This window comes from Biomphalaria glabrata, chromosome 13, assembly GCF_947242115.1.
Source record: "Biomphalaria glabrata chromosome 13, xgBioGlab47.1, whole genome shotgun sequence".
In the NCBI taxonomy this organism is placed as follows: Eukaryota; Metazoa; Mollusca; class Gastropoda; family Planorbidae; genus Biomphalaria; species Biomphalaria glabrata.
In genome coordinates this window covers 7411865-7437613 of record NC_074723.1, presented here as the reverse complement: position 1 = coordinate 7437613, position 25749 = coordinate 7411865, and the positions used below count along the sequence as shown (strand labels likewise).

At 34.2% G+C, this 25749-nt stretch overlaps 1 protein-coding gene across 3 annotated transcripts; it reads left to right on the top strand.

Annotated features, from left to right (window-relative positions):
- The first annotated feature begins 1542 nt into the window (after window positions 1-1542).
- Window positions 1543-24016, top strand: LOC106056081 (alkaline phosphatase, tissue-nonspecific isozyme-like). 3 transcript variants are annotated; one of them, XM_056008892.1, is made up of 14 exons: window positions 1543-1643; window positions 6698-6770; window positions 8490-8710; window positions 11209-11389; window positions 13826-13904; window positions 14728-14824; window positions 15003-15107; window positions 15348-15450; window positions 15864-16001; window positions 16120-16197; window positions 17518-17631; window positions 21912-22031; window positions 22942-23022; window positions 23782-24016. In XM_056008892.1, the coding sequence occupies exons 2-14, from the start codon at window positions 6701-6703 to the stop codon at window positions 24009-24011; spliced, it is 1617 nt and encodes a 538-aa protein (XP_055864867.1). In that variant the 5' UTR covers window positions 1543-1643; window positions 6698-6700; the 3' UTR covers window positions 24012-24016. The 3 variants fall into 3 exon arrangements, with proteins under 3 accessions (XP_055864867.1, XP_055864868.1, XP_055864866.1); XM_056008893.1 differs by lacking the exon at window positions 1543-1643 and adding an exon at window positions 2657-2675; XM_056008891.1 differs by lacking the exon at window positions 1543-1643 and adding an exon at window positions 2719-2950.
- The last annotated feature ends 1733 nt before the right edge of the window (window positions 24017-25749 follow it).

Here is a 25749-nt window from a genome sequence, read left to right as displayed (position 1 = left end):
TAGTTTGAAAAATTAATATGGTCAAACCAGAGTTTTATTTGTATATAGAACAAAATAGAAAAAAATGATATGATAGAATGTGGTGACAATGTAATGGAACCTAAAGAAAATCGTAAGAAAACTAAAGGAAGAAATTTAAAAGAGAGATTTTGAAATAGACGAAATGTCTAATAGGGCCGGCCTTAGGCAGCTGCAACTTATGCGACCGCAGTGGGTCCCGCACTTTCATACTCCCCTAGCTAATTCTAGGTGTACATTATTAAATTAACCATTATAACTTATAACAGGGATACAGCAGCCTCCTGATTTTCCATGTTCTATGAAATCTCTTGAAAACTCATGAAAATCTTCAGAAAAAGAGACGAAATTGTCTTATTGGAGTATCATTCAGTATAAAAAACGCCAATTTTACAATTGATATAAAAAGGCATTATCAACTATCATTTAGTAAAAATGTGATAATAGGGCGAATTAAATTAAATTACTTTATTTACTATAAGAGTCATTGGTATATAAGAATAAATCTAAATCTATCTCGATCTCTTTAAAAAAAATCAAAAGCGATATTTTTTTTAATTTGATCCTGATTTTGTACGAATGAATAAAATGCAAAGACCAATTTTTTTTTTTTCAAGTACAAAAACTTAATTTTCACTTATATCCTTAACCCTACACAGACTGGGTCCTCGCGCAATCCGTTTCGCATAGGGCCTTGCAATTGTTAGGGCCGGCCCTGATGTCAAGGACGCCATAATAAAAACATGGCTGTTTCCAACCAAATAACTATATACTGTTAATAGAAATGAGCCTGCAATTATTCGAAGGTGATAAAAAGTGAAGAAAAAAAATCAATATTTCCGTAATTATATCTGTACACCTGATGTAGCAAAATGCTTTCTATTAATAGATTTGCATCAATTAGTCTAATGAAACTTCCTCATTCTAAATGCTTTATAATACCTTAAACAAGAAAAAGGTACATCTCATTCTTTTCTTTTACAACAAATAAGTTCATTTTGCCTGGGGAAAATATATTTATTGGATTTTTTAAAAATTAAAATTAAGCGATGTTAATCTTATCTTATCAAATACAGACGTTACTTCAACAAAGAAGATGATTACGTCCTACGCGTGTCCCTAGGTCAATCTAGTCATGCACATTAATCAATGACTTAAATTCTGCCAAGTCATTGGTTTTCCTGGCTGGCTCAGGCGACCCATTTCATTCTCTTAGGGCCCTGAGCAAAAGCCCTTCTATATGACTTGATATCCCAGACAGGATTTGGTATCTGGCATCTGTTGAATCATTAACTCTTCTGATAATTTAAGGTCTGACTGTCTCAAGAAAGAACTTTTCCCTATTTTAATTTGTGTTGTGTGTGTGTGTGTGTGTGTGTCTGTTCTTGCTCACGCATAAACAGTGGTTAAAAGAGGGGGCGTCTTCGGGTAAACTTACTCCCATGCTTACCCCACTAGATTTATTTGTGCTAAGTCTCTATTAATAGAGCCATTTCTCTTCTCCCTACTCTTTTTACAATGCTCCATGTCTCTTGTTGCTACACTAGACTCTTAGCTACTTTCATGAGCTGCCCTTAAACAAGTTTCATCATTTCTTCGGGTGGATTATTGAAAAGACAATAAAGGTAAATAACTCAGCTACATACAGTCATTTTATTACTTCGCTAAATTAATTGTAAATCGTATATTTAAAAATAAAAGCTTTTCACGTTCTTGTAAACATTAGTTATCTTTACTATAGGATACAAACATCTATTTTTATACTGGTTTATAGAAAATGAAGATGTCAATAGTCAACTTCTCAATCATAACATATGTTACATATAGAGGTAAACATACACGGTAGTGTTAACCATCTAGCCTATAGTGGTACACTATGGACTGTCGTCTTGGTGGTGTTGGATTCGAACCCTGCCCACCATCTGATACATGTTAAACTAAAACGCACATGCATTTAACACATCAACATCTTTCAAATACATTCTTATGGAATTTTTCCGTTATTTGAAAAGCAAGATTCGACTAAGTTAGATTTCATATTACATCTGTATACTTTTATATTCATTGAATTTAAATATACCACTGGAGGCTTATTTTTATATAGTAACAGCCAATCAATTATTATTAATATTTATGTAAAGCGCATCTCCATTCTTCTTTAGCGTGTTAAATGCTAACAAGATTTTTATGTCATACGCATTCTAGTCGTGCTTGTTAATTAGAGACTTTAACTCTACCATTTCTTTTTTTTTAAAGGAAACCTCAGAAATTGCGCTATTAAATTTTAGCTTTATCATCATAGGAATCCGATTTTAGAAGACTCATTAAAATGGAAGGGAATATAGAGAACCTCATATAAATCTGTCCATGCATATGGAATTAATTGGGTGTTGGTATCATTGCATTTTTCCGAGCATTTTATTTTTGTACGTGCAATCTATACTTTAATGTTATATGTATTACCCGCTACTTTATTTATGAGTCTCTTGTTAAAGTAACTCAGTGCAGTGTCCAAAGTTGAAGAAAATTGAGTTTGTTTTTTTGAACTGCCTCTCTTGACAATGTCTTGTTCACCGCTCTCCTTTGCGCTTCCGCTTCCGGTATCTTATTTTCATCCACTTGTTCCTGACCTACAATAAACTAAAGTCGACAACTCGGTAAGTACCTTTTAAGTAGGTTACTTAGTAAGTAAAGATGACGACATCACAGACAGTGTGGGAGATAAATACTTATTTAACATGAACCAAACAAATGTAGAAGCAAGCCTGGTTGTTAACCAATGTAGGTCTGAAGCAGACTTAAATAAAGTCTAACTTGTGATAGATAAGAAAATGTGCCATAATTAATAGAAGGAGATACACATTGTCTTGGAAGATACAATAACTCACACATCTTGATCTGATACATTTCAGGATTTGGTTTCTTTTGAACGGTAGGATTGAATTTTTGATATAACAAATTAGTAAAAAGTGACGTTGGATATAAAGTGAATTTGTTTGCTTTGTTTCTTTTGCATGTTTCGGATGTTCCTTCATATTTGAAGAGTATTGCATCTAAAATAAAATAAAAATCTCGTTTAAGTTCGGCATGAGCAAATTGTGGAAAATCTGAAAGAGTAACATCCGCTTCCTGGTAAAATTAAAACTGTATTCAATAAATTCGTTGAATGAGATGTAATCTACAGTTGTACATTGTACATGTAATGTTACAGAGAGACTGGGGTATGAATGTATATTTCGTGTGCTATCGTTGAAATTGTTTACTCTAATAATGTATTGTTTAGTATAATGCACAATCGTAAAACAAAGCTTGTCGTGTGTAATATAGATTATTATTATTATTATTATATTAGAAACGAATGAGTATTCATTCTCCGGCTCTGACAGGGTCTAGTTTCGTTAAAGGGAAAGAAAATTCATTGTAGTCCCTTTTTATAGTTTCCACTGAGGAATTTTCTGGTGATTTGGAAGGTCTGCAGCAGTACCGCCCTCTGACAGAGTAGAATGTTCCTATGAACATTATTATTGCTAGTATTATTATTATTATGTTAGAAACGAACGAGTAGTCATTCTCTGGCGCTGCCAGGGTCGAGTTTCGCTTAAGAGAAACAAAATTCATCGTAGTCCCTTTAACAGTTTACACTGAGAAATTTTCTGGTGACGTGGCAGGTCTGCAGCAGTAACGCCCTCTGACAGGCAACGAGGGTGTTCCTAGGAATGTTAAGGGCCTTGAATGTGTCTGTGTTATCTGTCATTATTATCTGTTGGCTTATTATTATTGTTATTATTATTGTTGTTATTCTTATATGGTTATGAAAGTTGGTCACTGAACCCTAAGGCTGAAAGAAGAATTCAAGCCTTTGAAAGTAAAAGCTACAGAAGAGTGCTGGGTATCAGATACCAGGAAAAGTAGACAAACGAGTTTCTACTTTTACAAGTAAATACTCTGGCTGGCAATAATAAAAAAAAAACAAAAAACTCTTTGATACTGTGAGGAGACGAAAGCTGGGCTGGTTTGGTCATGTACGACATGACTTACTGGTCAAGAGTCACTCTTCAAGGGACAGTGGAGGGAGCACAAAGAATGGAACATCCTAAAAAAAAAACTGGCTGGACAACATAAAAGAATTGACCAGCATTTCTCTTGGACACCCCACGCTGACCGGGAAAAGTGGAGGGATTAGTTTAAGCGAACTGTCACAGCAGTGTTGTCAGTGCTATCGTATCGTTAGACCGACTGAAGGCACTATACCACAGAGATAGGGAGATATATTAATGTTAGTAATTTTAATAGTACATTACATTTTAATATTCATATGCATTCAATAAAAAAATGTTTAGAATATATAGTTCAGTGTGAGACTGACCTAGGGGATGCTATTAAATTATTATTTAGATTTAGAAGGTTGGTGAAGAGACAACTTCTCACTTATGCTTTATAGAGTTACTTCCCTTTTGTTAAGTGTTTAAAGTACTTTAAAGAGTAAAAATCGATTTCGCCTACAGAGATATTAGTAATTAATACAACTAAAAACTGCTTATTACAATCTTGTTTTAAGATGTTTTTAATTATATATATTGAAACGAATTATTTCTTTAGACTAAAAAAATAAATATACATAGTGCCTGAATTGGTAGCCGTTTATATGATAGAAAGCACAATGTTACTAATATAATTGTGCATGTCGCAACTGTATGACCTTGTGAAATATTGTACTCATCCGAATTCTTCAAAGACAATTCCTACTATATTTTTATTTTAATTTTTATTTTTGGAGGGGGGGGGATAACAGCTGTTTTTATAAATATAAAAATATACAAATGAAAAAAGGTCTAATTTACTTAATATAGTCTCCACTGTTATTTTATTAATAGTAATTCGTTGTTTTTTTGTTTGATACAATGATGTATTATTGGGTAATAGAAAACTACGTACATATTTAAATAAAAAAAATGGTTCGCTTTAAGAGGATAAAAGTAGCACCAGAGACTTCGTAGTCTCAATATGTGCAGACAGACGGGCGGACAGAAAGACCACGCAAAGATATTTCGGTGGCAGCTTATAATTGTTCTTGTTATAATGGATGGGCTATGTAGAGAAATATATTGTCAGAGAGAGAGAGGGAGAGAGAGAGAGAGAGAGGGAAAGAGGGAGAGAGGGAGAGAGAGAGAGAGGGAGAGAGAGAGAGAGATAGAGGGAGAGAGAGAGAGGGGGAGAGAGAGAGGGGAGAGAGAGAGGGGAGGGAGAGAGAGATAGGGAGAGAGAGAGGGAGAGAGAGAGAGAGGGAGGCCCATAACTCCTTCTCATGCAAGTATTTTACAAACTTTATCCACATTCGCGGAGACTCACATTAACATAATGCAGACAGAGAGGAGATGAAAAAGAATGAGAGAGAGATGGAGAATGGGAGACATAGATTGAGAGAAGACAGAGAACAAATGATCAAGGGAGGATAGAACAGACAAAAAGATAAAAAGAGAAGAGAGAGAAAGGCGGAGTGGAGAAAAAAAGATACGGTGGAAGAAAGATAGAGAAAAGAGAGATGAAAAGAAAAGATAAATAGAACTAGAGAAAGTACTAGAGGAGAGTGATGGGGTAAAGAAAGAGAAAGGATAGTGAAAGAAATACAGAGGAGAAAGAAGTTAAGAAAAGAGAGAGAGAAAGGAAAGACCAGTTTATGAGAAAAAAGAAACATTTCTTGAGAGCTAGAAAGAGAGAGAAAGAGAGAGACAGAGAGAATGAGAGACAGACATAGACAGAAAGAAAGAAAAAAATATATCTATCTATCTCTCTCTCTCTCTCTCTCTCTCTATCTATCTATCTATCTATCTATCTATCTATCTATCTATCTATCTATCTATCTATCTATCTATCTATCTATCTATCTATATCTCTTTAGTCACACAAGAAGTTGCAAAGGAAAAAGATCGTCTCTCGAGTCGTAAGATACCTCTCTCTATATCTATCTATCTATCTATCTATCTATCTATCTATCTATCTATCTATCTATCTATCTATCTATCTATCTATCTATCTATCTATCTATCTATCTATCTATCTATCTATCTATCTATATCTCTTTAGTCACACAAGAAGTTGCAAAGGAAAAAGATCGTCTCTCGAGTCGTAAGATGCCTCTCTCTCTCACTCTCTCTCTCTCTCTCTCTCTCTCTCTCTCTATATATATATATATATATATATATATATATATATATAATAATAATAATAATCTTTATTATCCGTAAGGAAATGTGTCTTACAATTTGTGCACCAAACAAAAAACATTATAACTATAAGAAACCAAAGTGTACATTCACACCAGACTCACTCATAATTTACATGTGACAAAGTTTATATCAGATTGTTCTTATTTAATGATTTGATTGCCAGGGGAACAAAAGAGTGTTTGTGTCTGTTTGTCTTTGCTATCGGTGTCTTGTATCTCTTTTGTGATGGTAAAATCACAAAATCCCGACACAAAGGGTTTTTCTTTATCTCGAGGATCTTGTTAGCTTTTTTATAGATGTTTGTCTCAAACAGCTGCCCAAATGGGGTTTGTTTTTTGCCAATGATTTTACCATATATTTAAAGAGAGACAGACAGGCAGAGACAAATACAGAGACAGGGAGGAAACTCTTATTGAAATTTATATAACCTCCTTTCAATCTATATTTCACAGACTATGGCTTACACTTGGGTTGTGCTTGTGACAATTTGTGTTTTTCTTGGCTGTACGTCGGCAATCAAAGAAAGTAAGTCTCTCACATTTCCAGAACTTACCTCGTTTAGCCGCCATTGTTTTCTTAATGTCAGTTGTGAAGATCAGTGTTTCCTGAATAGGTGTCCCACGAACTATTGGAATAATTAACCAGTAAGAATTCACCACGTGAATTAATCTCTCTAAAGACTAAACAAAGAGTTCCGCTAAATACTTCTTTTTTAAGTAACGTCTGTATTATATAAGATAAGATAAGATACTCAGAATGTGCGAAGTGTTCCGTTAAGGTAAAAGTTTGGGAACTACGTGTGTAGATTGAGACATTTGCAGCAGTCGAGTCTAGTGTTCCGTTAAGGTAAAAGTTTGGGAACTACTGGTGTAAATTGAGACATTAGCAGCAGTTGAATCAAGTGTTCCGTTAAGGTAAAAGTTTGGGAACTACGTTTGTAGATTGAGACATTAGCAGCAGTTGAGTCAAGTGTTCCGTTAAGGTAAAAGTTTGGGAACTACGTTTGTAGATTGAGACATTAGCAGCAGTTGAATCAAGATCCCGGAAGTGCAATTACTGCTGCCTACGTCGAATTCTAGTCGTTCTATTTAAGATCTAAGTTGATCTAATTTAAATTTGTAGGGTAAGAATTGATTGATTGCTAAATTAATTAGCTGATTGATTTATTTTTATTTGTCTTGTTGATATTTCATAACAAAAAATATAATGGCTGTTATATATTGTGTGCTTTTATTCCTCTACTCTCCAAACTTAATAGCCTACCATTGATTATTTGGTCCATTACAGCATGAACGAGAAGCTAAGTATCCGTGTATAATTGTGAACTCCACAATACTTCTAATATACGGTTTTGTATAAACTATACATAAATACATATAGTCTATGAGTTTAGTATTTTCTCTTCGTATGTCTAGATTATAGATTTACAAAAACTTCGCCAGCACATTAAATCAGCGTTTCATTACTGTCACTTGCATCTGTTCCAAAAAGTGCTGCACCTTTTGGAGAATACAAGTGATTCGTGGTCAAGCTCTTCCATTTTCCATTCTTTCCATTCACTTATAACGCCTCATCCACTAGTTAAGGCGGCCTTAGCGGGGACGCGGGCGAGTGTTATCGGCGCTTTCGACATAGAGGTCACGGAGGTCACGGTGTTATACGCAGGCCCGTGAGTCGTAAGCGTAGACTATATATATATATCGTACCACATCACGATATCGGGTTGTTATTTTTGTTACAAAACTTTCGTAGGTTCTCTACTATTGGCCCACTTAATTAAGCAGAAGTTATTATTATCTAATTTGTTGATTTTTTCATGCAAAATGTTTCTGAATCTTTAGTTACGTTGGTTAAAGGCCACTAAATCAATATTTAAGGACTGCTGACACGATTAGATAATAATAACTTCTGGTTGAGTGGGCTTCCTCAGGCGCGGGGCATGGCACTCGCCATCCCCTAAGGCCGCCTCTGATCATTAAATGTAGATCCAAACCATTCATCGGCGTGGTTTTCTATTTTTTCTCTGGTCATAAAAATGGGTGTGGGAGTAATAACGTGCACAAACTTTTTACCAGACAGACAGAGTGAAATAAGCTTTGTAAAAACTTAACATTAACATTACTTTCAGATTTCAAGGACCTAGTTAGCTGTTCGCTTTGACTAGTATCATTTCTATTTAAAAGTAAACATTGTTTGTAGAGTCCTTTTGCCTGTGCTGTAGTATCTCCTCTGTTTTGACCCCAGGGAAAGAGCACTGGATGAAAGACGGGAAGGATAACATTCAAGACCTCATGCAGATGGAACCAAATTACAATATGGCCGACAACGTCATTCTGATGGTTGGTGATGGTATGGGGCTGTCCACCATCACTGCTGGCAGAATTTATCAAGGTCAAAAGAAGGGCAAGAGTGGAGAAGAGAACAAACTGACATTTGAACAATTTCCTTACCTGGCACTTTCTAAGGTTTGAACAATTTCCTTACCTGGCACTTTCCAAGGTCTGAACAATTTCCTTACCTGGCACTTACTAAGGTTTGAACAATTTCCTTACCTGGCACTTTCTAAGGTTTGAACAATTTCCTTACCTGGCACTTTCCAAGGTTTGAACAATTTCCTTACCTGGCAGTTTCTAAGGTTTGAACAATTTTCTTACCTGGCAGTTTCTAAGGTTTGAACAATTTTCTTACCTGGCACTTTCTAAGGTTTGAACAATTCCCTTACCTGTCACTTTCTAAGGTTTGAACAATCTCCTTACCTGGCACTTTCTAAGGTTTGAACAATTTCCTTACCTGGCATTTTCTAAGGTTTGGACAATTTCCTTACCTGGCACTTTCTAAGGTTTGAACAATTTCCTTACCTGGCACTTTCTAAGGTTTGAACAATTTCCTTACCTGGCACTTTCTAAGGTTTGAACAATTTCCTTACCTGGCACTTTTTAAGGTCTGAACAATTTCCTTACCTGGCACTTTCTAAGGTTTGGACAATTTCCTTACCTGGCACTTTCTAAGGTTTGAACAATTTCCTTACCTGGCACTTTCTAAGGTTTGAACAATTTCCTTACCTGGCACTTTCTAAGGTCTGAACAATTTCCTTACCTGGCACTTTCTAAGGTTTGGACAATTTCCTTACCTGGCACTTTCTAAGGTTTGAACAATTTCCTTACCTGGCACTTTCTAAGGTTTGAACAATTTCCTTACCTGGCACTTTCTAAGGTTTGAACAATTTCCTTACCTGGCACTTTCTAAGGTTTGAACAATTTACTTACCTGGCACTTTCTAAGGTTTGAACAATTTACTTACCTGACACTTTAAATTTCCTCACCTGACACTTTCTAAGGTTTGAACAATTTCCTCACCTGGCACTTTCTAAGTTTTAGACAATTTCCTAACCTGGCACTTTCTAATATTTGGACGGTTTTCTTTGCCTGGCATTATTCAAGTCCTAAAAATAAACTTATATTACACATTTTCATAAAGGAACATTTTAATTTGCACTTTATAGACTTTATAAAAAAATGCTTTAGCATATCGCTTCTTTCTTGCTTTTAGAATGGTCAGTGCGCTCTGGTTAGTCTGTTTTGTTGACATTGGGTGAAGTGTGTATCTGGAAGAAGGGTTTACTGTTTCCTTTGGGCTTTTGGCAAGCACAACTTACCTCGTGACAGGATTGAATTTTTAATAATAATAATAATAATAATAATGATAGCATTAATAATTATGTAAGCAAAGAGAATATGATCTACTAGATAAAATTACGTTACATCGCGTTACGTTTGTTTTGGTTTTGTTTCAGTTTAAATGTTCTCTCTATCTTTAATAATATCGTATGACTCATTAAACTACACAAATTAACTCTTTCTCTCCTAATTAACGATGCCAACTTTGATCTAACCCCCATCAAACTAAATTGATTTTGGATTTATAAACTTTAATGTGTGTTGTGTAAAAAAGAACATGCATTCTCCTATAATTCAATGTCAAATATAACATTTTCTGATAAAAAAAACAAAAAAGTTATTGAAGTTTAATCAAAACAGGATTGTGAAATACAAATGAGCAAAATGAATAATACTATCGAAACGAGGAAAATAATTACGGAGAGAAAGAGTTAATATTATAAATTGAAAAAAAAACAAACAACACCTTTGTCTTAATGTAAATTTAGCAGTAAATAAATATTTCTACTTAATTAAGAATTTTTTAAAAACAATAAATGTTTAATACCCTGCAATCACTTTTCTTAATAAGTATTGGATGCTATATTTTTTAATTTGCCTGGTTAATGTTCCATAAAAACAATAGCACAATTAGCCAGAGTTCCAGATAAGTAAAGTTCCCCTTTCAGATCTTTAGGGCGGATGATGTAATGGTCATTTGATTATGTATCACACGGTTAACGATGGTGTCTCGTGGCAAGCACAACTACCAACCGCCTTCACTTTTTCCCATACAAGGTACCCATTAGAGCTGGGTGGACTCAGATTCGCCCTAGAGATGCCTATATTAAAAATCCTAGTCTTCACTAGGCATCATATTCACTGGGAGCCTTTGGTTCGGAACCCAAGCGCTTTACCCCTTAGCCACCGCATCGTGGTCCGAATACATTTAACTCTTTCTCCCCGTAATTATTTTTCCACGTTTTGAAGGAATTCTTCATTTGTTCATTACTATTTCACTAACCTGTTATGATTGGGCTTCAATAGCTTTGTTGTTTGTTATCATAAAATGTTGTATTTGGTATAGAATTAAAAGGAAATGCATGCTCTTTTTATGTAATTCAAAGCCAAGTTTTAAAAATCTAACATTAATTTAATTTTATTGAGGTCAAAATCAACGATGGTATCGTCGATTAGGAGAGAAAGAGTTAATCAGGAAAATATAGTTGACAACCTTTGACTTATTTAAAGAGCTATTTAACTTCAATCCCAATACCCTACAATTGTGCTCAACTTTATTTGTCCAGACCTACAATGTTGATCGACAAGTTCCAGATAGTGCAGGTACAGCCGTTGCCATGGCGACTGGAATCAAGGTGAACTATGGAACTCTTGGGTTAAGCATTGATGTTTCGCAAGGAAATGACTGCTCCAAAGTCACGGAAGAGAATAAACTAAAGACTGTTTTGGATTATGCTCTTGAAGAAGGTATTAAGAATGAATATTTCAGTTTTAATGTATAAGCTATGTTCCTTCTGGTGCTTAACGTTTATAAGTAGATCTATCAGGGGCGGATCACTTCTGGTGCTTAACGTTTATAAGTGTATCTATCAGGGGCGGATAGTCTTTTAGAGTCATTTGATGCTTAGTCCCACATTTATGATTCTAGTTACGAGCAATGGCGTTAAAAATATTTATTGCGATGTTTCTATTTTCCTTTGGAAATTTAAAAATCTTAATTATAAAAATATTTTTAATCGGCCTGGCCTTTTTTTTTTCATCATTATTAGGGCCTACTATTTCGGAATTTTTCTTTAAATTATTATTTTCCAAAGAAATTCTTCTTGAAGTTATCGGTCGCTTTTTTACAAAGCTTAAATCAATTCACTCTGTTTGTCTGGTAATAAGTTTGTACAAGTTATTTCTCCAATCTCTAATTAAGCTGAAATTTTGCACAATTATTTCTTTTAGCTGACAACACAAAAATCAATTTAAAAAAAATGAACCAATTAGTTGATTAACTATTGGTAATTAATTTTTTTTTTGGTATCTAGAACAAGAGAAAGAAATTGTACTTCACTGAAGTGGTGGTATAAGCTGAATCACTGGCGGATCCAGAACTTTGGAGTGGGGGGGGGACGATTTTTTTCTAAACCCTAACCCTAACGCCCAGTAAACCCTAACCCTATGCATAAACGTGCATACAGCATATATATATATATATTCGATACGTGAGAATAAAATAAGACTGTTTCTCAATCGTCGGCGAAAAAGAAACCAGAAAAAAAACCCAGTCATGTTGAGGACTTTCTCTTGCAAGCTTGGAGGCCAGGTAGAGAGCTGTAAGCTTCCTCAGTGGGGTTCGGTGCGAAGCCCCGACACCCAATAGCGTCTTATTGCATTTGTCACTGCAGAAACGCATTCTCCTGACATCTACAGCTCAATACTTATTAGTGGGGTTCGGGGCGAAGCCCCGATGCCAAAAGCGTTTTCTTGCATTTTTCACTGCAGAAAAGCATTCTCGTGACATCTACAGCTCATTTATTTATCAGTGGGGTTCGGGCGAAGCCCCCGACGCCAAAAGCGTTTTCTTGCATTTTTCACGGCTGAAACATCTACAGCTCATTATTTATCATTGGGGTTCGGGGCGAAGCCCCGTTGCCAAAAGCGTTTCGTTGCACTTTTAACGGCTGAAACGCATTCTCCTGACATCTACAGCTCATTACTTATTAGTGGGGTTCGGGGCGAAGCCCCGACGCCAAAAGCGTTTTCTTGCATTTTTCACTGCAGAACCGCATTCTCCTGACATCTACAGCTTATTATTCATCAGTGAGGCTAGGGGCGAAGCCTCGACGCTAAAAGCGTTTTCTGGCATTCTTCACTGCAGTAACGCATTCTCCTGACATCTACAGCTCATTACTTATTAGTGGGGTTCGGGATATTGATGCCATCGCCCCCTCCTGACCCTACCAAATCGGCCAAAATACTAGAAAGGGGGGGGGCGAAATAATCTAAAAATAGGTTGAAATATAAAAAATTAGTATATATTATTAACATAAGTAATACATTCGTATACAAATTGTGTGAATTCTATACTAAAATTCGTTCGCCCCCCCTGGGGGGGGGGTCGGCCGAGTGGGGGGGGGGCGATCGCCCCTACCGCCCCCCCCCTGGATCCGCCAGTGAGCTGAATTAGTTCCATTCATAGGTCAAAGGTTTAGTGTACGCAAACATGAAATAGAGACAATAGATAACTAAACAATCTTCCATGTTTATACGCTCTTCGCTGGCAGAGTGGTTTCCATGTTGGCTTGAAAAGCCTGCAAAGGTTTTAGCCAACGAGTTTTAATTCAGTTCTTTCACAGTTTTTTTTATAAATATATTAAAAAAACGATCATCAATCTCTTTCCAATTGGTCCAGACAAGTGATAGAATCATAACCATAGACATAAATAAATATAGACTGGCCGATAAAAGAGTTTTATGAAACGAACATTTGTGACTTGCAATTTTGTGTACTTTATTATACAGCAGTGTAGTTTTGTTTAATCTCTAAGACTGAAGATCATGCAACTTTTCATAATTCGGAAATCCGACAACAATAGATATACATATTTTCAAGTTACATGAAGTTTTTTAATTTTTCCAGTCTATATTTATCTATGTCTATGATCATAGCGTACTGAGAAAGCTAAAAGCATGAAATGGCGCTATTTGTTCTATAAAAGAGAATCAGTTATGGAGATACTCGTCCCCTTAACCCTCCACATCGTCATCTGGTGAACAAAAAATGCACAGCACATTAAACAAATGTAAAGGCCTTTGTTTCTATTAGATATTTGTTTTGTTTGCCAGAAAATTGTATGGCTACTTGAAAATGTTGAAGTTAACAATGAAATAAAATACAGTCATGTACTTTCTCAGGTAAATCTGTTGGTATAGTGACCACTACTAGAGTGACACATGCGACACCTGCAGCTATGTATGCTCACTCACCTGACAGGTTGGTGACAAAAAATTTAAAATAATATTTAGATATAGGCACCTTTGTAGAGTGTCCATAAGGGTCGAACCTATGTCGGTTTATGACCATTGGATTTTAATCACATACGCTTGCCACATCCTTAAGCCCCAACGGCATAATCGAAGGCCAAACCCACAAGATGTTCCTGTTATATTATGTTCCTATTCTCCACCGCCACTAATCTAAAATATCATAATATAAAGATCATGTCGTCTTTGGGGAAAATGTTAATCATCATTGAACACCAATATAACAATCCTATACAATAATATAGCAATCAAATAGCAGTAAATATAACACCTAAATAATATTAATCTGCCTGGTCGTGCGGTTTGCGCGCTGGACTGTCGTTCAGATTTATCGATGGTCCAGGGTTCAAACCCTGCCCGCTCCCATCCCCCGTCGTCCTGCGGGAGGTTTGGACTAGGAAGTAATTATCTTCAACTCTGAAGGAACATCCGAAACATGTAAAACATTTTACAAACATTTTATTAATCGTGGGTGAATATGTATAGTTATATATTCCTATTTATAAACTCGTCTGCCCTAGTCATCTCAGGCCAACATCAACGATACAAACACGCTCACAAACTGTATTAATTCTCTTCTCACGTATCACAAGGCATTACTGAAGTGTTGATGTGTTTTTTAAATAATGATCGGCTGCTGAACGGAAGGTCTCGAGTTTAAATCTGGATGGAAGTCACAATTAAATTAATCTTTTTTTTTTTTCTTAAAGGGAGCATACTTTTTTTTTCTTAAATTTTAAGTGATGTCCCTTGTCATTTGTTTTGATTTCCAGAGACTGGGAAGGAGATAGTGAAATGAATGGAATGGCGAACTGCAGACATGTCAAGGACATTGCATACCAGCTGATCTTGGAGAATCCAAACATAAATGTAAAACGAAATGACTTTATTTTTGGCTTTGAATCATTTTGTTGGTAACAAATTGTCCTTGTTAGATACATTTGTAAACAGCTGTCAGAACAATTGGACTATACAAAATGTGTTGTTATTATTTTATATTTTAATTACAACTAAAACTGTGAAATCCATTTTCTTCGATAACTTAAAGGTTATTTTAGGAGGAGGAAGACGGTACTTTATGAACTCATCGACCTTTGACCCTGTCATAGAGACAGCACAAGGACGAAGAAATGATGGTTTGGATTTAATTCAGGTACTGGATTTAATTGTTTTCATGAACCTACTGAATAAAACAAAATCAATCGAAAGAGCGCATTCGTAAGATAAAATAAGTTAATTATAATGGTCCAAGCAATTTAATATTCAGTTTGACTACCTCAGCATCTACTGCATCTCTCCTGAGCTAAATTTGGCTGCCTGGTCGAATATTTAAAAATGAAAATCAAAGTTTTAGAAATAGCATTTGCCATATCACAGAGAAATTTTATTCCAGGCTTGGAAAAACGATAAATTGAAAAGAAATCTGAAACACCAATATGTGGACACGAGGCAACAACTGAAAGATATTGATGTGGCCAGTACGGACTATTTATTAGGTAACTGGACAATTTTTGTTTTATCACCACTTTTGGGTCTCGAAGTACGCGCAATGATACTCAGTCAGTAGTTGAGAATGAATGCCCATCATTCCTTTACAAACTTCTGTAGTTGTGGAGAACCACTTCTGTATTATATAAGATAAGATAAGATTTATTAAAGTTCTTACCTTCGCTAACCCATAGTTGATTGTGGACAGATATTGTCTTTTAACATGACTCTTTTTTTCCAATATCTTACCTTTGAAACGCTCTAGTGTTTAGTATCATATAATAGAGTTTATTTTAAAGAGTTGACAACCAAAGTTTTACTACATTGGTTGATTGCTAAGTATGTAAATTTCGTATCTATATCTATTCTAAAAGGAATTAGTGACATAACTCATTACACTACTATAATTATATTTGCACAGGTTTGTTTGCACCCAGTCACATGACTTACGAAGCAGACAGACTGCCATCTAGTGTTGAACCAACTCTGTCAGAAATGACAGAAAAGGCTATTCAAATCCTCAAGAAAAACCCTAAAGGATATTTTTTACTTATAGAAGGTAAATTATAAAGATATTTTAATGGAAGCGCTGAGTATTACATAATTGTTTTAGAATGCTAAATGATTATAAAATGCATGTATAATTTTAAAATATTTTATGACTACCAATACTCCAGGTGGAAGGATAGATCACAGCCACCATGACAATGGAGCGATGAGAGCTTTAGAAGAACTTCTAGAGTTAGATAATACTGGTAAGTGTACGTTCTTAGCAATACCTAAAAGGGCAAAAGCCACTATTCGTTTTGTGTAGTTTGTCCGTCCGTCCGTCACACATTTATTTCAAAGACTAGAAAATCTATTGAAAATCCGATTTCACAATATTTCGATGCTTGTCGATGACATCGCTAATTGTGGCATTTTGTTTTTGAAGTTGAAATTTATTATTTGAGTTGATTTCAACTCTAAATGCAGTGAACACATTTGCTGGTTCTATTTATCATACACCGAAGTGACAAGAAAGATATCTTTAAGTTGATTGAAGTCTAATTGCCTCCAAACTCTATGACATAAATAATTGAAATCCAACAATGTATAAATTATAGAAACAAAATACAATAAAGTCACCAGATTGACACTATGACGTCATTAACAGTAATGAACAGTGAACTTTAATGAACTTCCAAATAAACTTTCATCAAAGAATCGAGGTCTCTTTTTTTTTTTTTGTTTTGTTTTTACAAAGCTTATCAACTCACTCTGTCTGTCTTGTGTCTGTCTATCTGTTTGTCTGGCCAAGAGTTTGTACACGTTATTACTCCAACACCCAATCTTGGATCAAGCTGAAATTTCGCACTATTATTTCTTTTACCTGACAACACAAGAATCAATAAAATACAATTAACCGATTACTTAACTATTGGTAATAAATTTCTTAAAACATGGGAATGAAATAGTACTTGACTGAAGTGGTGGTATTAGCTGAATTAATCCCCTTTATATTAGGCTGCCGTCTCAGACTGAGTGAACACAAACATGAAATAGAAACAATAAATAACTATGCAATCTTCCATGTTCTACGCCAGTAGAGTGGTTAGCATGTAGGCCTGAGAAGACTTTAGCTTACAAGTTTGAATTCAGGTCGCTCCATTTTTTTTTTCAATTTATTTTTATAAATGCTTTCTTATTGTTAGTCTAGTCTAGATATATTACAAATTTAATTACATGACTGATCCAAACTAATACTAACGTACGCTTAATATAAGCGTTGTTGTAGTTTTAAGTTTTTTTTTGTAATGTTTTTCTGGTTAGGTCATACACAGAGATGAGCAATAGCTAAAGAAAATTACAACTCTAAACGTGGGGCATTCCATGACTTACATTAGTCAGCCTGATCTATATATATCTCACGGTGCCGGCTAGGGGGCTTCTAGATGCCTTTAATTCATTTAAAAAGTCCGACATTGTTTCCCCTAAATGAAAATATCATGTAACATTTTATGTTTTCTCTAGTGTGTCCAGTCTAACGAAAGAAATATAAATTGTTATTGATGTTCACTCCTTTTTTTTACCAGTGTCCAAGGTAAACCAGTTGACTTCAGAAGACGATACATTGACTGTAGTGACCGCTGACCACTCCCATGTGTTCACTATAGCTGGCTACCCTTCCAGAGGAAACAATATTCTAGGTGAGTAGACAGACTTCTAGTCTTTTATACTTTAGAGATGTTGTATGTTGCTGTGGCTACCCTTCAATACCAGACAATAGTTAACCCTTTGCAACTTCTCGTGTGACTAAACAAAAATACTTCTAACTGTGGAAGACCTGCAACTCTCATTGCCTTCTATTACATTACAAAATGTCTAGCGGTGTCTAGCGCCGGATATCGACTTGGTGAAGTTCTGTGGACATGTCCAATCTGGCCAAGGAGTCTCCTACTGAAAACAGCGCGGATGTCCTGGCACAATGATCTCGCAGGACAACTTCGTTTGTTATTATATCTTGCACACAGTAAACTTGTTGATGCATCTTGTATGAAATCATGCTTACAAACAACTATGTACACTGCAAGCCTCCTTTTAAAATCTCACAATCTATGTGAGGATGGCGAAGGAATTGCGGAGCACCATCATGAACTCTTTCAAAACCTTACACCATCTGAGACAGCTATAATCAACTTTGTTTTAATACTCTTCGCTCGAAGATTTAGTAAATATCATCTTTGTAGTTGTATGTATTCAGATTTAGTAAATATTATCTTTGTATTAGTATGTATCCAGGTTTAGTGAATATCATCTTTGTATTTGTATGTACCCAGATTTAGTGAATATCATCTTTGTATTTGTATGTATCCAGATTTAGTGAATATCATCTTTGTATTTGTATGTATTCAGATTTAGTGAATATCATCTTTGTATTTATATGTATCCTGATTTAGTGAATATCATCTTTGTATTTGTATGTATTCAGATTGAGTGAATATCATCTTTGTATTTATATGTATCCTGATTTAGGGAATATCTTCTTTGTATTTGTATGTATTCAGATTGAGTGAATATCATCTTTGTATTTATATGTATCCAGATTTAGTGAATATCATCTTTGTATTTGTATGTATTCAGATTTAGTGAATATCATCTTTGTATTTGTATGTATCCTGATTTAGTCAATATCTTCTTTGTATTTGTATGTATTCAGATTTAGTAAATATCATCTTTGTATTTGTATGTATCCAGATTTAGTGAATATCATCTTTGTATTTGTATGTATTCAGATTTTGTGAATATCATCTTTGTATTTGTATGTATTCAGATTTAGTGAATATCATCTTTGTATTTATATGTATCCTGATTTAGTGAATATCTTCTTTGTATTTGTATGTATTCAGATTGAGTGAATATCATCTTTGTATTTATATGTATCCTGATTTAGTGAATATCTTCTTTGTATTTGTATGTATTCAGATTGAGTGAATATCATCTTTGTATTTGTATGTATTCAGATTGAGTGAATATCATCTTTGTATTTATATGTATCCAGGTTTAGTGAATATCATCTTTGTATTTGTATGTATCCAGATTGAGTGAATATCATCTTTGTATTTATATGTATCCAGATTTAGTGAATATCATCTTTGTATTTGTATGTATTCAGATTGAGTGAATATCATCTTTGTATTTATATGTATCCAGGTTTAGTGAATATCATCTTTGTATTTGTATGTATCCAGATTGAGTGAATATCATCTTTGTATTTATATGTATCCAGATTTAGTGAATATCATCTTTGTATTTGTATGTATTCAGATTGAGTGAATATCATCTTTGTATTTATATGTATCCAGATTGAGTGAATATCATCTTTGTATTTGTATGTATTCAGATTGAGTGAATATCATCTTTGTATTTATATGTATCCAGGTTTAGTGAATATCATCTTTGTATTTGTATGTATCCAGATTGAGTGAATATCATCTTTGTATTTATATGTATCCAGATTTAGTGAATATCATCTTTGTATTTGTATGTATTCAGATTTAGTGAATATCATCTTTGTATTTGTATGTATCCTGATTTAGTCAATATCTTCTTTGTATTTGTATGTATTCAGATTTAGTAAATATCATCTTTGTATTTGTATGTATCCAGATTTAGTGAATATCATCTTTGTATTTGTATGTATTCAGATTTTGTGAATATCATCTTTGTATTTGTATGTATTCAGATTTAGTGAATATCATCTTTGTATTTATATGTATCCTGATTTAGTGAATATCTTCTTTGTATTTGTATGTATTCAGATTGAGTGAATATCATCTTTGTATTTATATGTATCCTGATTTAGTGAATATCTTCTTTGTATTTGTATGTATTCAGATTGAGTGAATATCATCTTTGTATTTGTATGTATTCAGATTGAGTGAATATCATCTTTGTATTTATATGTATCCAGGTTTAGTGAATATCATCTTTGTATTTGTATGTATCCAGATTGAGTGAATATCATCTTTGTATTTATATGTATCCAGATTTAGTGAATATCATCTTTGTAGTTGTATGTATTCAGATTGAGTGAATATCATCTTTGTATTTATATGTATCCAGGTTTAGTGAATATCATCTTTGTATTTGTATGTATCCAGATTGAGTGAATATCATCTTTGTATTTATATGTATCCAGATTTAGTGAATATCATCTTTGTATTTGTATGTATTCAGATTGAGTGAATATCATCTTTGTATTTATATGTATCCAGATTGAGTGAATATCATCTTTGTATTTGTATGTATTCAGATTGAGTGAATATCATCTTTGTATTTATATGTATCCAGGTTTAGTGAATATCATCTTTGTATTTGTATGTATCCAGATTTAGTGAATATCTTCTTTGTATTTGTATGTATTCAGATTTAGTGAATATCATCTTTGTATTTGTATGTACCCAGGTTTAGTGAATATCATCTTTGTATTTGTATGTATTCAGATTTAGTGAATATCATCTTTGTATTTGTATGTATTCAGATTTAGTGAATATTATCTTTGTATTTGTATGTATTCAGATTTAGTGAATATCATCTTTGTTTTTGTATGTATTCAGATTTAGTGAATATCATCTTTGTATTTGTATGTATCCAGATTTAGTGAATATCATCTTTGTATTTGTATGTATTCAGATTTAGTGAATATCATCTTTGTATTTGTATGTATTCAGATTTAGTGAATATCATCTTTGTATTTATATGTATCCTGATTTAGTGAATATCTTCTTTGTATTTGTATGTATTCAGATTGAGTGAATATCATCTTTGTATTTATATGTATCCTGATTTAGGGAATATCTTCTTTGTATTTGTATGTATTCGGATTGAGTGAATATCATCTTTGTATTTGTATGTATCCAGATTTAGTGAATATCATCTTTGTATTTGTATGTATTCAGATTGAGTGAATATCTTCTTTGTATTTGTATGTATTCAGATTTAGTGAATATCATCTTTGTATTTGTATGTATCCAGATTTAGTGAATATCATCTTTGTATTTGTATGTATTCAGATTTAGTTAATATCATCTTTGTATTTGTATGTATTCAGATTTAGTGAATATCATCTTTTTATTTATATGTATCCAGATTTAGTGAATATCATCTTTGTATTTGTATGTATTCTGATTTAGTGAATATCATATTTGTATTTGTATGTTTCCAGGTTTAGTGAATATCATCTTTGTATTTGTATGTATCCAGATTGAGTGAATATCATCTTTGTATTTATATGTATTCTGATTTAGTGAATATCATCTTTGTAGTTGTATGTATTCAGATTTAGTGAATATCATCTTTTTATTTATATGTATCCAGATTTAGTGAATATCATCTTTGTAGTTGTATGTATTCAGATTTAGTGAATATCATCTTTTTATTTATATGTATCCAGATTTAGTGAATATCATCTTTGTAGTTGTATGTATTCAGATTTAGTGAATATCATCTTTTTATTTATATGTATCCAGATTTAGTGAATATCATCTTTGTATTTGTATGTATCCAGGTTTAGTGAATATCATCTTTGTATTTGTATGTATTCGGATTTAGTGAATATCATCTTTGTAGTTGTATGTATTCAGATTGAGTGAATATCATCTTTGTAGTTGTATGTATTCAGATTGAGTGAATATCATCTTTGTATTTGTATGTATCCAGATTTAGTGAATATCATCTTTGTATTTGTATGTATCCAGGTTTAGTGAATATCATCTTTGTATTTGTATGTATTCGGATTTAGTGAATATCATCTTTGTAGTTGTATGTATTCAGATTGAGTGAATATCATCTTTGTAGTTGTATGTATTCAGATTGAGTGAATATCATCTTTGTATTTGTATGTATCCAGATTTAGTGAATATCATCTTTGTATTTGTATGTATCCAGGTTTAGTTAATATCATCTTTGCTCTTGTTTTTTTATCCAGGTTTAGTGGATATCATGGCGGAGTTAGAAACTCCCGAAGATAAAATGCCCTACTTGACGTTGGGGTACACGAATGGTCCATTCGCTAGACGTGACAACTTGACAGGAGTTAATACAAATAGTAAGTGTACTCGTACAGTTTTATTATAGTAGACTATACATAGAATAGATTTTTTTTTACAAAAATTTTTAACTACTATATTCAACTTCATTATAATTAATTTATGTGTGCATAGTGCGTCACCTTTTCTAGCCGAGTTTGCATTCAAGGGGTAGCTAATGAGGCCCCTGTCCCACATCTTATAGAAGAAGACCCGTGATACTGATATTTTTGTTACCCTCAGACCATGATATAAAATATTCCCGGCCTCTGTCACTCATTCAAACGTACACCTCAAAGCTGAAGTTAAAATATCTAATAAAAAAAAAACGCCTCGTAATTTGAGGTTTTTTCCCTTCATTTGGTAGTCATTCGTGAAGTACAGCTCTACTCTGTGCCCTAAGAATATAATTCATGTATAGTTTTTATGATCCTTTTATAATACGCCTATCTTTTTCTTTAAAGTCATATCTAACCATTTTCAACAAGTCGCCATAGCTAGAAACACATTAGGACAGGAGACTAAAAAGTAAAGTAGCAATAATACATAAAACACAGAACTATAATTTACAAATACAAAACCTAATAAAATACTCAGATAGACTCAAAGATAAAGGCAGATTTCATATTCCATTTGTTAGGGAGGTATAATCAAATTTTACTTCTACGCCAGTGCTACTAGAACATGAACTGGGTTGTCAGTATCATGCCAGTAGGCCTACTATTTGATATTTTTGGCCCTTGAGCGATAATATCATCTTGTGCAGTAATTATATAATAATCTTAAAATCATTCCCTGCTATCATATTATATCCTAATAATTTTTCCCCTTGCCTATTAAGGTTATATTCTTACATGAGTTATATCTTGCCTAATTATCTTATACAATTAAAATGTCTAAAATCTGACAACGTCTACTTCCTCCTCCCAGCCAGTACATTCAAACAAGGTGCTTATATCAAAATGCCTAACGAGACGCATGGTGGAGAAGACGTCATTATTTATGCAAAAGGTACAAGTTCATCTCAAGGTTTTTAAACATTTGAAGGTCACAAATCATTGATTTGTATATAGGTCACCAGAAATGTTCTTAATTACTGAGCATTAATTTGTTTATAAGCGTTAAATCATTGCTTAACTCTTTTTCAGCGTTAGGACTTCAATTGTTAATCACTTTATTTATTATAGAGTTACAATTTTTTAAACTCCATTAATGGTTTAGGTTGAATATCATTATCATTAGATACCTATAAATTTGGAGGATTAAGGTCTTAAAGTGATTGAGGTTTAGATTTAGATTTTAGGTTAATTCCTCATTCATTTGGTTCCAGATCGCAATGTTGTTAAGTAAGATTTCTTGGTCCACGTTCTATACAAATAATACCCAGGAAAAACTCTATAATGTATATATATTAATATGAGGCGCGGTGGCTCCCATACCCGGGACCGGAGTTCGAATCCTGGTGAAGACAGATATTTTTCATTTCGGGATCTTCGGGCGCCTCTGAGTCAACTCAGCTTTAACACCCTAAATTTGTTGGGGAAAAGTAAAGGCGGTTGGTCGATGTGCTGAACAGATGACACCCTCGTTAACCGTAGACCACAGAAACAGAGTCATCTGCCCTATAGATTACCAGGTCTGAAAGGGGAACTTTACGTTTTTATATATTAATGGAAACTATTTATCTTAAAAAAAAAAAAAGGAACAGAATTGTTTATTGAGACACAACATCAGTTTTCTCACAATGAATCAATGCGCTTTTTTTGGCAGGTCCAATGGCTCATCTATTCCAAGGCACTAAAGAACAGTCTTATATAGGTCATGTTATGATGTACTCTGCCTGTCTTGGCGTCTACAAGGATAGCTGCGACATGCCGAAGAGAAATTCCTTGTCAGATGCGATCACTGCAAGACTAACTCAAACCTGTGGTGCAATCCATCTTAAATCATCAATGTTGCTTATGTTAACTGTTTTAATTATAAGTAAACACTTTGCCTAATGAAATTTGACTTCTTCTTGTTTTTATGAATAGAATGCTTAAATTCCATGGCAATATCACTAGGTCCTCAGGGTTCTCAAAGACCTTCCTTCAGGGAACAGGGATCTTGTCTCATGCCACAAACGGTTCAACAACAGACCTGACTAAGGGAGATGTGATGGTGAACATCATGGCAACAAAAGTAAAGTACATAGACTATACCAGTGTTTCTCAAACTGTGATGCGTAGACCTCAATGTTGTTACCGTATGTTGACCTATCGCAATTCAACTCAACGGATACATGGCACACGGTTTCCAGGACTCTTAACAATGTTGTTAACCCCTCCCCTCTTTCCCTGTTATTTCTTCTACGACAGAGTTCAGCAGTACCCTACAAAACTGTGTTGTTAACCAGCCCACCCCTATTACTCCTCACACGACAGATCACTATCTTATTTCTGCGGATAGTCCATGAGAAAACAAGGGGGGGGGGAGAACACGTAACCACAAAATAGCAGGGCCGGACCGTTGTAACCAAGAAATATCTTTTTTTTTTAATTTCTACCTCACGTTAAAAAGGGGGTAGGGGAGTAATTCTAATCTGTAGTAACTATCGAGGCGACAGAGCACGCTCAAGATGTTGGACACCATGGAATGATCACTCTTTCATTTTTGTAACTCGGATGGAGGGAGTTATCCTAGGTAATTTAAGAGGCGAAAAAAAAGAGGGGCGGGAGGGGAGTAGTATTCATCCGTCACTAAATAGCAGGGCGGACTTAACCATTGTGGAGCCCTATGCGAAACGGATTTCGCGGGCCAAGTTTGGGTAGGGAAGCGGATAATAAGTGAAAATTAAGAGTTTGTATTAGAAAATAAATTCGTCTATGCATTTTATTCATTCTTTACTACGTACAGAATTAATTTATGAACCTTGCGTGAAGCAAAGTCATACAGTATATCATAATAATTCTGTTTCCTAAATAGATTACGCTCAATAGCAAGAGTTACCAAATGTTTCAATCTATCTTTGAGAATTGTTGACCTCAAGTAATTCTTCATTAGTTTGAGGTGCGAGAAGCTTCTTTCACCAGATTACACAATAACGGCTAATGCATAATGCCGTTTTTATTTATCGCGCGTAGGATTGGCGTTTTCCATATTGAATGACACCCCAAAATGACAATTTTTGTCTATATATTTCCGTATATTCTAAGGACTTCTTCGTATCTTTTATAATTTAGGGAGATTTCCATGAGCTCTTGGTAAATCAAGCTATAAAATGGTTTAATTTAATAATTTATACACCTTGAATTAGCGCGGGTCCTATGAAAGTACGGGGCCCATTGAGGTCGCATAGGCTGCAGTGGCCTTAGGACGGCCCTGCGAAATAGCGGCGTATGCTACGCCGCCGGTCGACAATTGTAATTACATTTGTAATAGATTTAGACTAACAATAAAAAATGTTCAAAATACCAAACATAATAATTAATAAACATTAGCGAATTAACTAATTGCTTAATTTTTTACATTGATTCTTGTGTTGTCAGGTAAAGACATAGTTGTGCACAATTTCAAATTGATCCGAGATTGGGTGTCGGAGAAAAGACGTGTAGAAACGTTGAACAGACAGACAGACAGAGTTAGTTGATATAAGCTAAATAAAATGTGCTCCTTCTTCCCTTGTAGACCTACCATTGGAGCATTGAATGGGTTGCCTGAATTTGCCAGTAAATTAACCAAGGACTAGCCAGAGTTTAA

What these genes read in the sequence shown, in the direction of transcription:
- LOC106056081 (XM_056008892.1), top strand. Translation starts at nt 6,701, where the DNA reads ATGGCTTACACTTGGGTTGTGCTTGTGACAATTTGTGTTTTTCTTGGC. An exon ending in GACAGGAGTTAATACAAATA is followed by an intron (nt 22,032 to 22,941) that starts GTAAGTGTACTC and finishes TCCTCCTCCCAG; the next exon opens with CCAGTACATTCAAACAAGGT. An exon ending in CGTCATTATTTATGCAAAAG is followed by an intron (nt 23,023 to 23,781) that starts GTACAAGTTCAT and finishes TTTTTTTGGCAG; the next exon opens with GTCCAATGGCTCATCTATTC.